A 15,600-nucleotide genomic window follows, 5' to 3' on the forward strand; every position below is an offset into this window, starting at 1 on the left:
CTTCTTGCATCCAATGCAAAATGTTTGTATTTTTGCAGAGCCAGAGTTACAGTACTCTTTGTTTTTATTGTTTTATAAAACTCTTCATTTTATTCTCACTTTCATTCTTTTGCTGTAAAGAATCATTGTCTTTAGAAATCCAGTATTGCTATACATACTTTCTAATCTACGTTTAAATCAAAACCCATGACATAACCTATGATTAATTTCACTTCACAAATTGCTTCAGACCTGTGTTAGAAACATCTCTTTTGTCACGGCATTATGTGATAGACATCAGGTGCTCTGTGTTAGAAACACCTTCCCAGAGGAGTAGCTCTGCTCCTCTAGATCTTCAGGACCACAGCCCTACTCACAGGCAAAACGACCCCATTCCACAATCCGTTCTGCAGTGCATGGACAAATAAGCTGCAGATCAAGGGAGAGAACCAGCAATGAGAAATCTTTCTGTTTGTTTGCCATTTCCCAAGCCTGTGGCTATTTTGCTTTTATGTGGGCTGCTGCTGGCCGCAGCCACTCAAGGAGGCCAGGGAAGCACTTGCATGGATGCTGAGGATTAGCCATGAAAATCACCAGAAGGAAGAACGCGGGAGAAGTGGGGCTGGCTGGATGTAGCCAAAGCCAAAGGCTTCTAAAGAGATCTTCAGGTCTTGGGCTGCTCTGAGCATAAGACTCTGTGTGTGTGTGTGTGTGTGTGTGTGTGTGTGTTTTGCATTCCCACACTGCAAAGCTGCAGCCTCTGTCCTGCTCCAGAGTTTCATGTGTCAGACACAGCTGAGCACAGATCCATGACTCATCCGGTGGCTGTGCCTTGTCTTTGCACCGGGAAAGAGCAGCAGCACTGCATTTACAGCCAGAGGAATGTGTAACTGGAAGGCAAGTTCCCCAGCCGCAGCCAGGCACCATTTCCACAGAGGTTTACTATCAGTGACTTTCAATACCTGAGAGTCTTCTCCCCAGTGCTCTGCTTCTGGTTTGGTCCTTGATCAATTAATGGCTTGACACGGTGAAACTAAGAATTTTCCCAACAGCAACATGTTCAGGGAAGAGCAATTATAAGCTAAGGATTGAAACCACTAAATGCACTACGCACACTGCAAGAAAGAGTTGGACTCTTTCTTACTTCACTGAACTAAATTAGTAATTAATAACATTTTCACAAAAAAGCTGAGCAAATCCAGGAATAATAAGCCAAATATACAACATACTCAGACATGGGTTTCAAAAGAACAGGGGTCAAAGCTGCCAAGGCCTTGTGTAGTTAGATAACTATCTGGATAGCTCAGCTCTTCTTTCCACCCAGCTGAGATGTCCCCAGTCTTCACACAGTTATATCCCTGACCTTAGGAGCCAAGTGTTAGAAGAGTTCCCTTCTGACACAACAGGTTTTGGGTTAGAAGTTCAAGTCAACGTTTATTTTTAACAACTGGGTTGCCAGCAGGCATTGGAGGTGTCCCCCCTCCCTGTTCCTAGTTGCTGACTCCCTGCCTGGGGCTCTGGTATCTGCTGACTAACAACAGTACCTGTCGCCTGTTCCCAGAACAGACCCCGTCTGTGGCTCAGCGTTTTTACTGGGAAGGGACAGGCAACACCCTGCACTAGCAGAGTGATAACCGGCCGTTTCAGCCAAAGCTTTTCACATGCGTTACTACCATACTATTGCAACTGCTACAGGCAGAAAGGGCATCTGCTTCCTACAGGATCTTCCTACAAAAGGTTAAGGTTTTTTCCAGCACTTCTCTTTGCTGCTCTGGAGCCTCCTCCAGTGCCCTCACTAGAAACACACCAGCCTGTTGCCACCATTCCTATGTGAGGACAGCCCCTGCACAAGTCAGGCGGCTGCGGGCTGGTCTGTGAGCAGTGTTAGCACCCTGGTGCTGACTGATACCATCTCCACTGATGAATGGTGGCAAACAAGATAGTTTTGTCCTCTTTATATTACTTCCTGGCAAAAGTCAACTTACCCAAACACATCAAACTAATTTTAGTTTCCTTGGAGGTGACTTCCTTGCTCAGCCAGTTCACTGAATATAGGTGGCTTGCAATTTTCCAGATGACCACTAATGCTCAGTCATGGAAAAAACATAGTTTGAGTATCACATTCTGACTACTCTATTGCACAAGTTTGTTATGAAAGAAATAGTTATGTAAAAATCATAGTGGATTTCACTATTTCCTATTTAACTGTTTTACTGTAAGCATGTACGATGTCCAAAAAATTAATCTATGTAGAAATAATGAGAGCCAGCATAACAGAGTTTTTAACATCCTTCTGCTTCTTTACAGTAAGACGGATGATGATGTTTAATTTTTCCTTTACTAACATAAAACCTTCCACTTCGAGTCACAGTCCTTATGCTGAGAGACACTTCAGAGAGTTTTATTGTACAAACAGTGAATATAGACCTGGATCTTACTGTTGTTGTTTGGCTGTTGTACATACAGAATTTAACTGTGGGAGATCAGAGCATCCTCCTTGCTGAAGACACTTTAAAGGTCCAATAGTGAAATATCCTCAACCATGCGTCCTAGCCCACTAATTGGTTCAAACAGCCTTCATTAGAGGCTCACAGAATTACTGCCATCCTAATGAGTGGCCAGCCCATGATAGAAATGACAGTGCACCCTTGGACGAGCTCAGTGTGTTTGGTAGCCTTAGTGCCTGCTCCAGGCGACCATAACAAAACTAGACGGGTTAATTAATCTCTCTGTTTGCAATTCAAGTAAATGTACCAAGGGCAAAGGAGACACAAAACCTTAAGACAGTGAGATGATAAAAGGAATCTGACAAGATAGTGTATGGGAAAGCAGGGATTACCACTGCTTGTGTCATTACTGCTTGAATTCAAGGGCTTGCCTGCAGTTTTACTAGCATAGCTGAGCTGCCATGTATCTGCTGGCAGGAGTATGCCATGGGAACACTCTGATACTGGAAAAGAGAACATTGTTTGTTCCCAGTTTAGTTTGCATTGCTTCAGAAGCAGTTTAAGATCAAGGAAAAAGATGTCACTCATCCCAAGAATATCTGAGAAGATGTTTATCTGCATAATTATAGTGATTTGAATTCATGCATCATTATACACCTATGTAGTTTCCCCCATAGACTGCATTGGAAATGGAGCTCCTTGAAACAACTTAGTGGTTAGTGAGGTAGAATTTTGCTGTATCACGAACCATGGGTTATTGGAATTTCCCGTATGAATATATTGCTCTGGATTAACAGAGGTTTGTTAGAAAACCACTGGAAAAAACTAAGCTCCTAACGGGGCTATGCTGAACAGCAGCATAACATGACTGTGAGGTGTCAATGGCTACTCCAGCCTGTTAGTGGTAAAGAGGCTTTTTCCAGGATCTGGCTGCAAGTCCATAGGTGATTTGCAAATGGTGCCCCAAAGTCTCACAAACACTAAGCAGCAAAACAGATCCCCTGGAGAAAGTCAGATGCAAACTGTTCAGCTCTTAAACAAAGAATGGATTTTTAGAGATGTTCTAACCCTAAAATTCCCAAAGAGCTGCAGTTATCAGGGAAGGTGTAGGTCACACAGGATGCACACGAAATCTCTCTGTCTACTGGACTTCACTGCTGGAGGAAGGGGAATTGCAGGAAATAAACTCAAAACATCCCCGTGAGGCTGTTCTACAGCCTAAAGGTGGAGGTCTCCCACCCCGAGATGTGCCAGCTCAGCCTGAGTTGCAGCCTCAGGCAGGAGAAGGCAGCGACGTAACATTGGTGTTAGTGTGACTGGCAAGGACCTACATTTCTGGGCATGGCTCTTGCTGTGTTTGGAGAGGGAAGGCAAAGCACAGGGGAGGAAATTGCTGTAGTGCAGAGCAGCAATATGAAACGCTGCTGTGGAAAGCTCCATGTGCAAACCAACACAGCGCCCTGATGGGGGGCGGAGGGTCCAGCTGGGGCAGGGAATGTGGTACCTGATGTTACCCCACGCCACGCAAAGGGCAGGGCTGCATTTCTGCGTGGAGCCTCGCCGTTACTCTCGTGTTCTCACACATAGAGCGGTGCATAGCAACTCATCTGCTGGGCCATCTGCTGAGCTGCCTGCGCGCTCGAATTAGGACTGCGACTCTTTTCCTACGTGCAGCCTTTCAGATTTTACACCCTCCCATTTGAAAACTTTCTCCTCCTGCTTGATCCATTACATCACCCACCCTCACCAGCTGGGACTGACTGCTATGACAGTAGGTGTTCAGCAGCCTTCACACTGTCTCTCACCCTTCAGATTAATAACCTCACCTAGGGGAGAAACATCACATGCACTTGCCTTGCGCTCTGTGTGTTGCCCCATCAAACAGGATCATCATTTCAGAGATGCTATGGGAATTCCCCAGCCAGCAGCCAGCGTCTGCTTTTGTCTTGGGTATTTCTAGGTCCTCAGCATGCTGCTGGCTGTGAGTCATGCAAATCTTCTACCAGGCAAAGCAAAAATGGCTGCACTATGCACTGATTTTTATCTCTCAAATAGAAAGTGAGGTTTTTCAGTGGCAGTTTACTCTTTTTAAGAAGTTACCAATTTCTCTGCAACTCTGCTTTGATTTTTCACCATAATTCTCTCTCTCTCTGACCTCTTTGAGTGGAAAGTTTTGAGCAAAAGATGTTACACAAAATAAAGTGAAACTGCATTCTAACATATTCTTACCCATTCATTGTCTTCAGTTTCCAGTTACAAGCTGGTAAATTATTCTAGGGCTTATGACCATTAATAGTACAAGGCCTTATATCCGAGCGCCTTCCTCTGCTCCTTATCTTTTATTCCTACGCAGAGGTGCCACATGAAACAGTTGCTTTCTTAAAATTAAAAACCATAATAATCTCTGAACTCACATCTACGATGATATGCTCATACAGAGATCCCAGTTCCATTTCCAAATCCAGTAAACCTGAGGAACGAGTCAAACCAAAACCTGCCTGTGGGTACACAGACGGTTCTGAGTATATGAGAATTAGGGCGGCTACTGCTGAAATCTTCACATAGTTCAAGCTGCTGAAGCACATGCAAATCATTTGCTTGGAAATGCTCCTTGGCCATGTCACTGGGGTGCAACCCTGTGACTGTCCCTCTCCATCACCGTATTCTGGAAAGGACTGCACAGCTACTGCTGCACACAAGGTCGCTCTGGCTCTTCACCTCCCAGACTCGTGTTGCCCGTTCTCAAATGGCAAGTTTCACTAAAGGATCTCTGAACTCACGACAAGGTAAGTGCCATGGTGAGGGGAGTCCTTAGGGATTCAAAGCAGCAGTGTAAGGATACTTAATCTTCACCTAGCTAGCTACAGTTAGTGTGAAACCTGGCCTGGCCATGTCTGCAATCCTCTAACTCGACATAACTTCATTCAGTCTTAACAACCAAGCTGTTCACCCTGGCAAAGAGCACTGGCAAACGTCACTGCAGCCCACCTGGAATGCTCTAATGGGTAAACAGCTTCAACTTACCAGCCAGCAAAGCAAGTTTACTTGTAAAGTTTAGAAGATCATTTCAAGCACAAAGGACCTGGAAATATAACGAAAGACAAATGGGTCCTTCAGGAGGATAACATAACAGAACTGCAGAGGGTATAATTCATCCTTCTTTCCATTTAGCAGTGCTGCTGCTGCTGCTGGTTAGAACTGGGCGATCTGCTGAGCATGGGCAACAAAGCCCTGGAAAGGACAGGCTGTAGGCTGCACTTCTCCCCGCTGGAGAACTCTGTGTAGAAAATGCCTGGTAAAATCTTATTCACACCAAAGACATATAAATCATAATAATTGCTCTTTAGGGTCTGAGATAAATGCAGTCTCTGGCAAGAGTAAAGGATCTGACAGAGCCCAAACGAGGGTTTGAACCCCACAGGAGACAAGAAAGCCTCTAACACCCTCTGTTTCAGCCTGAGGCTAAATACTGGTTGTGCTAGAAAACAAGAAATGTCTCCAACTGCAGCAGCAGCAAACTCCTAATGGAAGTAAATAAACAACCCTGATGGATCCTAAGCCACTTGTTCAATTTCTGACACAGAATCTCAGACACTGTAGACACGTCTCAAGGTCTATGGCACTAAGGGTTGGATTTGGGATGAAAATAAGGAAAGTTTCTTATTAAACCAGCTATTCATATCCATTGTGTTAGGAAATACTCCCGGACATTTGAACTCCAGCCTTCCATTCAAGGAGTGCTAACAAATAAAAAGAAAATTAAGAAATAGTGCAATTTAGGAACAAGAATAAATGTACTTAGCATCACTGGCTTTTGCGGCACCCTCTAATTTAATCCTCCCTGTATGTTTTATAGTAAATGTGGGATTTTCTGGAATGCTTCAATCCCAAAGGTCTCTTGGGTAGGGGGAACTATAAAAATAACACAAAGAAATATCTAATGGGAATGCATGTGCTGAACTGCTTTAGACTGTGGCTGTGGGCTTCTTCCCTAGTTCACAAAGTGGTGAGATGCCTCATATTGTGTCACGTTAATGATTAGTTTGTAAATATTTATATATTATAAGTATTTTATATTTGTTTATAAGTATTTATATATTTAAGGAGAAGATCTTCCAGATTCATGGCAAATCCGCTAAGTTAGCTCACACAGGAGCGAGCTCGGTCCCCGTCTCCATGTCCCACCTCCTGCTCGTGGGAAGGTCTGACAGCTCCCAGCTGCTCTGCTGCAGGGCCAGGGCTGCTGATGCTCATGTGGGAGCAGCAGGGCCAAGGGCAAAGCAGGCCCAGAGCACCGGGGCTGGGGAGCTCTGTGGTTGGTGGAGCACGGCCCGGAGCATCGGTGGGAACATTTTGGACATAAAGTCGAGGCCGTTGTCTGCAAGTAATGAGGTTGCAGCACTCGTCCCCAGGATAAGGGCTGCTTCGTGCTCTGACGTGGTGGAGGAGGCTCTAGTTCTCACATCAGCGACTTGCAGTTCCCACCATTTACTGGATCAGCCACTGGAGCTTAACGGAGAGCTCGTTGTGCGAAGGTCTGTACACGAGGAGCACACACAGGCAGCAGAGGAGGGATAAAAATGACCGAGCTCTAGAAACAAGGCACTGGTGCACATCCACAAGCCAGGATGACAGAGCAGCTGAAAGTGCAAGTGGGTACCTTGGGCTGCTTGCACAAGAACCTAAGCACGTTTTTGTGTGTCTGGTCCTTGGTAACCTGCCAGACTACCCCAAAAAGGACAATGGACTCAAATTTCCTGTTTCTGGCTACACTGGAGCACATTTTCTCCAAGCATGTTCCCTCTGCCAGGTTTGCATACCTTTGCAGAGTGAATTTTCAACAGTTCCCTATGGCCTTTGGTACCTCCAAGTAGCTATTCAGCTTACCAGTGTGCAAGGTACCATGGTGTTACCAGTTTCTCTTGCAAATTTGATCTTGTGAAAAACAAAGCCAAAAGACTTAGTGGAACTCCAGAGGTGTCAGTGTTTGGTACTCTCACATGTCCAGAAATTCTGTTGTAATTTCCTTCTAAGTAGTCTGGGGTTAATGAGACTGAAGAGAATGATAGGAAGGAAAGAAATAATTATATATTCTCTTTCTTCTCAACATGTCCCAAATGTCACCTCTGACCCAGCTTTCTATTTCTGGCATGGACTAAACTCCCTCTATTTATTTAGCAGCCTACACAGCACTACAGTAACATAGCAACAGTACTTTCAGTTGTGAATTTGGAAAAAAGAGAAAAGAAAAAAACCCATATTTTTCATAAGAAAACTGTTAAAGCTTTGCAGTCTAGTAACACTTTAATAAATGCTTCTATTTTTCCCTTTAAGAGCCAGTATTATTAGGCTTCCAGTCTGCCGCCCCAATGCAGAGGGATGCACAGGGGATCCAGAGCAGTGTCACTGCCACAAAGCCTGTTCTTCCTGTGCCAATCAGACTGTCCCTTAGCCTTTTTGTTCGTTTGTCTTCATGATGGTTCAGCTTGAATATTTCTCAGGCTCAGCACAGACACAAGCAGCAGTTTGGGAGGATACTGAAATAACGATGGGGTTTATCTGGTGGTTTTCCTGCAGTTTTCAAACTCAGATCACCCTTACTTTATAATCCGTAGCTCAAGGGTGATATGATGCTCAGAGTTGTCTGTCAAAAGGAACATCTCAAAAAGGAACAAAGTGAAGTTGGAGTCGCAGTCCGAATCCCACTGTTCTACAGGGAAACTTAGCCAGGGAAGACGTGTAAAACCAGCCCTAGAGTCAGAGGAGTACCCAGTGAAAACATTTTGCAAATCCTATTTCAGTGGGAGCAAAGTGCCCAAGTGTCTCGAAAAAGCCATTCCCTGAGCTACTTAAGTGCTCCTTATTTTTAAACCTCAGGCCTCAGTGACAACTTGATAATTTTCTTAGGATGGCTTCAAAATGTTTAACTTATTAAAAATAAAACTTCTTAAGCTTGCAAAGCTTCCACTATAAATATTAGTAAATGATACAGATGTGGTAGCTGGATGAGCAGTGAGCAATTCATGAAGCAATGTATGAGTTCTCCTGAGCTGTTCCTTCACTGCTACTGTAAACTCAGCTGGCATCTCTTCAGATGCTTTTTCTCAACGCATAGTGATCTAATCAGCACAGTCACCTCTGGATGCCGGTGGCTTTTCTGTGGAATCAGCAACAGACCTTGGAAGCACAGCTTTACAGCAGGCATACACAGTCAGCTTCCCAGTGTTTATGGACTCAACACTTCTGTAAACTCAGTGCAGTTTATAGAGTCTGCAAGTAAAACACAGTTCATGCTTGTTCTGAACTATTGGCTTCTCCTTGGCATGACCAGTTCATGTCAGCTTGAAAAAATGGCTTCACAACTGTATGATCCTTGAACTTCTACAGTTTGCAGGTCTGGTATGTAAAACAGGGCTGCTCAAGAGCTAGGCGCTCTGCTGAGACTACAGCAGGGTCTCATTATGGCAATTATTCTGTCCAACAGAAATATGAATACATAACCCATGGTCCCTGAGACTTGGGATCACGGGATGAATAATATTTGTCACTAATAGGGCTCTCAGAAACTATTGTCTTTCTAAGAGCATTGTCAAAAACGAGTCAAAACTTTCAGGTGACAACCTAAGTTCCATTTAAATTAACACCTTCATTTAAGTAATTTTAAATTCATGCTAATAATATCATTTTACTGCCTTTCTGTAAAATGTTTTATTGGAAAGGATACTGGATAACTGAAATGCACTGCTCAAGGCTTTTGTGGAAAGCTACAAAGCAGTTCTGACTGCAGGGGTCAGGTGGGGTTTCTGGCATCAGAAGGGAAGGGAATAGCAAGGTCTCTTAGAACAGTTGTCTCTTTCTAACAATTACAGAGTCTCAGAGAGGGAACGTTTTTCTGCCATGAAGCCCAGACATCAGTTCTGGTTTATTTTTAACAAATACCAAGTTGCAGCAGATTTTAAAGCCGGGTTTTGCATGGCTGTATGTTTCTCGGTTTGGTTGTTTTTTTTCTGAAGCAGCACAAACTGAAACAAGTGAAGGATATTATGGTAAAGCAGAAAAAAATTAAAAAGTTGAAGCACTGTGTTTTATTCAGCAATTAAATAAGAGAAAAGAAAATCTATTTTATCTGGCTGGATGTACTGTTTTGACATGCAAATTTCATTCCAAAGATGGCATTTTTTCCATGTCTTATCACATTACTAATTCATTTCCAACTCAAATGAAAAGAGCAAGAAAGAAAATAAAACAACTGTTTCTTTACTGAGTAACACTATAGGAATAAACTTGTCCCTTTCCCTAAAAGCCTAACAAATTGCCATAATGCACATTCAGAGTATTTTAATGCATCATTGGTAAAAATAATGTGGCTATCCATATTATAGTTTTCATGCTACAATAAAGAGTTCACCAAAGTACTACTTGTAATGCCTCTTCCTCTAAGACATGTTTGATTGCATTATGAGTTTAATTACCACTCAAGTTAACATTTCCTTCACTATTTCAAACTACCATGTTTTTTTTTAAGTCTCTATTTTTGAATGCAAAGACCTGATAACTTGAGGGTTTCTGTTTTGAATAGAAACCAATAGCTGGACATTCCTGTGCACTGAAAACATGTAGTCCAAGATTAAACTGGAGCTTCAGGGCTATTATGGCTCCACCCAAATAAATAATCCAAGGGAAATCATTCTGCTTAACATTCTGATACATAAGTTGCCAACAACAGCAGTGTTTTTTAGAAACTACTTTTTTCTTAGAAGTCAGCCTATCTCATTGAACATTGCATTCAAACTACCAAAACATGGTTAAAATGGAAGAAAATGGTCTAGAATAAACATTGCACTTAACCTACCAAAACAAGGAGTGGAAAATGGTCTGATTTGCACTTAGCTAATTACAAATGTTTAACTCCAGTGATGGAAACTCCTCCCTAAAATAAATACTCTGCTGTTATTTTAGCAGTGAGATCAATTTGTTCAGGATTTCATGGAGAAGGGAACATGTAGCCTGCAGCACAGGAGCTTCTGTGTGGAAGTATTCATTTTCTCCAAATTGAGTTCTTCCTTAATATGCAAACCAGATAGAATATACGCTGGACTTTAAAATGAAGTAACAGAAGAGAAAACATAGGTACAAAACACCCAGCTAGAACCAGCTAAAAGGCTCTGTTAACTTTCTCCATCACATAGGGCTCCTCAACTAACCTGTAAACGAGACTTACAAAACCTGCACAAGGTTAAATGAACTCAAATATTTCAATGAGAGTTGGGGATGTTGGTTCCAGCAGGGCATGAAAGGTGGCTGTAACTGTTCAGAGGGGAGAGAGCTCAAGAGGTGTGGCTTTGTAGGAAGCATTTGCAAGTTAAACGGTGTATGGACACAAACGAAGTTCAGATTTCTCTTTGATAGTTATTTTTGTGAAATTTCCCCCAAAGCCCAGCCCAGCAGCAGAAGCACTTGACTTCACACAGCTCTTGGGGATTTCTTTTAGGTGAGGATGGCAGTGTCCTCTGCTACAGCAGAGAGCAGATGCTCTGCATCCCCCCCACCCTTAGCAGTGCTGTGGGACTCTTGTTCCTATTACTTCAGCAAACTCTTCCATAATTCTACTTTACTTTTTCTTCTTAGTGGCCAGTAACTTCCCGTTTGTTCTCCCGATAAATACCAGAACTTCAGCTAAAAATGGAGAAGTCATCTAGATTCTCTTATCTTGTAAACCCCTAGCAATGGTGCGCTGTGGTCGAGTTCTGGCAGATCCCCACAACGGTCAGAGGCGCCTGCCTGCAGCTTGTGCTGCTGTGCCCTTCTCACAGCACTTACTGCCCCTTGCACAGAGACAGCAGGAGCTCACACTGCTTTACTAGCTTTTTACACCTGGTACATTAATTTACCCCTCTATTTGTCTTCCCAGACCAGACGCTCCAAGAAGTGTGGTAAGAAGGGCAAGGCTGAATTTTCTAACACAGGGTCCATTTTGGATTCTTGTTCTAGAGATGCTGACAAGGAATTTTGACTTTCAATAATGCTTGAAGAAACCAGTCACTCAAGTAAAGTGGGAAACTTGCCTTTTTTTGAGCAAGTGGTCTTCCCTCATCAATTTGTATAGTACTGAAGATTAAAAATAGCTCTTCAGCTGGGGTACAGCTGTGCAACACGGACTTAAATGGAGCTGCACTGACTCACAACAAGCAAGCATCTGTATATAGCCCTTTACTACTGCAAACCACGTAACTTAACGCTAACAGTAAGCACTGGTGTGGCATTTACAGGAGCTGGGGGGCAGGCTGGCTGACTCCTGCTACTGTGCCTCGCAGGTGTCACAAACTACAGGACGGGGTTGCAAGGACAGGTTGAAATTAGCTGCCTGTTAAAAAACCCCCTCCTTCACCTGAACAGCACATGAACGATGTGTCTTCTCAATGGCACTAGTCCCTTATTTCATCAGACATCCTCTGTGCCTTCTTCCATGTCTTTTTTACCCCCCATAGTGACTTTTTGCACTGGCTGTAGCAATTCCTTTGTTTTCTAGGCCATGAAACTATTCTCTCCCCTCTCCAGTAAACAGAAAACAAATATTACTGGTCAGTGAGCAGATACATTTCTATATGAAAACCATCAACATAAACACTTTTTTCCCTTGCGGCTCTGAATGCCTAATCTAAACCCTTGGTAGGGCATATCAGAACTAATTTAAAGCACTGCAAAACCCATCAAACCTGAAGCAGATTCTCCCATGACACCTAATTTCTTACAGAGGCTGGTACTCATGATCCACTAATCTCAATACCAAAAATGTCCAGTGGGGCCAGGTTTTCCTCCTGTGGGGCTGAGTGTCAGCACTGAAACTTAGCACTGTTGGTCTAGAGAATGATGGACTTCACCTCCACCACCACCACTTCCTAGTTTTTGGTAGCAGCTTCTTCCTCTCTCGCCCTGTCCCCATACACAGCTCCCCAGAACTATAGGGGTTCCCCGGCACCCCGCAGACCCACACAGCCCCAGACAGTGAAGAGAGCTGGAACCAAGTGGGGAAATGAGAGCACCACAGCTTTCAGGTCACACTTAGGGGACAAAGAACTGCAACACACACCAAAGGCTCTCCAGGGAGACTCCTTGCACAACTGCCTCTTTAGATAGGCTGACGTGGTGGATTCATGGTTCAAGTATCAGGCAGGGGGAAAAGCATTATACATGCTATTAAACCACTGTCAGAGCATTTCACTGCTAAAGTGAAGCTCCCTGCGCTTTCTAATGAATTCTCTGCATTTAGCATTAAGCTCTCTGTTTTTATAGAAAGTTACACTTGGGTAATTAATCTCGTGTTCGTTTCCTGCACATGTAAGAGAGCAGCCTTTGTTAGGGAATGATAAGACACTTCTAAGAATAGTGCTGCTAAGAGCATCAGCTTTGTGAGACATTACAGGAAAAATACAGGCTCTTAACACCTGCTTTTTGCTTTTCAAAGTTTTGAAAATAACATTCTGCTTACCTTGAGCCGAATTCTGACTTGTTTATGCACAGAAAACCTACTTGTTTCCATCAGAAACAAGCATCAATGAAGGGATATTTTGGTCTCTGGGCTCCAATCTTGCAAAGATGTATTTGTTTAATTTTATAAACACTGTAAATATTCTCAGTGGCTTCAGTGGGACTCTCTGCAGTTCCCAGTCTCACAACCTGCATTCATCACTTAGGTCTGTTAACTACACATGCCAAATTAATTGGATTTTCTTAGTGACCGTGATAGATTGAGGATTAAGAATTTATCTGTGTGTAAAACAAGAGACCCTCAGGCCCGACCGTACAAAGGCCGGATGCTGAACTCAGGAAAATGTAAACTGGGAGACAACCCTGCGAGAGCAGCCGAGTCGCTCCGGTGCGGGAGGGGTCCCAGCCAGCAGCAGAACAAGCCCCCGTGTGAAGCTCCCTGGAAGCCTCATCTCAGCCCATGGGTTTTGCCAGCTGAACACAAAGGGTGGTGTAAAGCGTGGGGATTTATGTACGTTGTCAGCTCAGAACCGAGCCAACACCATTCTCCTGTAAGCGGTTGACACTTGACACCTACTGAAGTCAGTTTAAACAGCCATTGTTTTAAAGCTTGTGTTGTTTTTAAGCAGTCACTGTGGTACAGCCTGAGCTATCTACCACCCCAGTGCAAAAGGCACAAGCTACCATGCTGGTGGAACTATGCGAAAAGGAGGGGGAGAAATAGTTTACAGCGGCAAAGAGGCAATTTCCATTTGGGTTGTAGCATCCACTGTGTAACCGGTCAGAGCAGAAAGGACATTAATCTTTGCTGTACTTGCAGCAGATTTCTTTCTGCTTTATTATGGACAAAGGAGTAGTTTATCCTCCTAACCAGAAAGCAAAGCCTAATCTGCAGAGAACTGGCTAATCTAGTGGTTGATGTTTGAGGAATAACGTAGACCCGATTTCCCTAGGTTTTGTAGTGCAAAATGTGAGCAGAGGAGACTGCAACTAGCCTTGTGAGCTGATCAGAGCCCCTGTTGTGACTATTATCTTGACTGTATAATGGGGGCTTTCAAATCCCAGCTTTATCACATTCTGTTTTCTCTACTTTGCCCTTTTATGAATATTGAGTCATCAAAAATAGCTTCACTGACAGAGTTACTAATGATACCAGCTGGGTGAATCAGTGGCTTTTACATTGTCTAGTGCCAGTTATACAGTGCTATTAGTACGCTCGTTACAAAATACAACAAAAATTGGATATCCACTTTTTATTTACAGCTCCCTTGAGACACGTCGTAGTGGTTATTTTAGAATTGGAAAATGCTAACTGAACAAAGCAAATATTCAGCCATTTCAAAGCAATACCATAAAAGAAGAAACTCTGGCTTAGAATAAGTTAAAAGTAAATTCGAACATCAGTAGATTTTCCTTCCTCCTAGTTTTTAGTGCACAGAAAAAGCACACCACGGAATGATATCAGCCACATTCTCCATGAGACAGTTATTCCTCATATTACGAGAAAAAGCTAACATCAGCAGTCCAGGAAAAATGCTGATAAACAGAAGTGAACACGACAAATGATGTAAGTGATGTATATGGCTCGGGAGTGCAATGGGCACATATAGAGGCATTCTTCCAGCACAGTGCAGTGCCAGGGGGTAAGTTAGGTTAGAAGTGCACGACTCAAACGAGTATTATCCCAAAAGTGTAACAACAGTACAACATGCCTGATGAAGAACCATCACAAATGAGTATGCAAAATGGCCCACAACGGGCTTACATTTTTAATGCTGTCCCAAGCAATTTTTTCCAAGGGTCATCTATTTCTACCCGGAGTGCCTTCCTCGCAGTGATACAGTTTCCTATGTTTGCAGTACACTCTTTTCTGGCTTTTTTCTTCATAAAACCAGGCAGATAGAGAACGAAACAAGGGGCCCCCTTTACACACACTGCAGTTGCAGCTCTCCATGCACGCAGTGCTCGCTGCTTCTCACCAGCCCCCTTCACCTTCCAGCTATCGGGAACTTTACAGCACGGCATCTCCTAGCACCCCTTATCTCAGACACGAAGTCAAGCTTTCTGCTAGCAACTGCATCTGGCATGTTAAATGGGTAAATAAAACTACTGCAGATGTTGCCTTTAGCAAGTGTCGTGGAAATTACAGAGCATCTTAACAAAGCAGAGCCTCCGAATTTAAAGTATCGGGCTGGTTTTCTTCCAGGAGGTTCTTGCCCTTCCCTGGAAAAGTGACATCTGAAATTCTGTTAACAGCAATTCTGTTAGTTACGGCAACACTAACTGAAACCGAAATGTGGTTTTTAACCTAAGATATGTTGCATAACAACTGAAGTATTATAATCTTACGAGCCGGGAAAGGTTAATTCCAAAGGGCACAATAATACGGGTGAAAACTAAAACGCTCCATAAGCGCATGGACTTGTGAGTCTTTTTGTTTTGGTCCAGGGCGAAGCCGAAACAGGCGAGACATTTCAAAGGCAGAGTAAGACACCGAGCACATGCCGAAATCCGTTTAGCGAGAAAAAAAAAATACATCGGCAGAGCCTTTGCACTTACGTATCTCTTGAGTTTCTTCTCGGGGGGTGATTTAATGAGCCATCCGGTGCAAACGACGTCCCCCGAGCTCATCTTCCCCCCCGGCGCGGAGCGGCGACGCGGGAGCCAGGGTGCGGGCTGTGTGTGC

At 43.6% G+C, this 15,600-nt stretch overlaps 1 protein-coding gene across 1 annotated transcript in view; it reads right to left on the reverse strand.

The window, feature by feature from the left end:
* The window catches only part of GAB3 (GRB2-associated binding protein 3), a 60,579-nt gene extending 45,034 nt beyond the window's left edge, over positions 1-15,545 (reverse strand). Inside the window, 1 exon segment of the mRNA XM_010013859.1 lies at positions 15,474-15,545. Within this exon segment, the coding sequence (XP_010012161.1) occupies positions 15,474-15,545 (72 nt within the window).
* Positions 15,546-15,600: the final 55 nt, after the last annotated feature.

This window comes from Nestor notabilis, unplaced genomic scaffold (genome assembly GCF_000696875.1).
Source record: "Nestor notabilis isolate BGI_N333 unplaced genomic scaffold, ASM69687v1 scaffold15304, whole genome shotgun sequence".
Taxonomy (NCBI): domain Eukaryota; kingdom Metazoa; phylum Chordata; class Aves; order Psittaciformes; family Psittacidae; genus Nestor; species Nestor notabilis.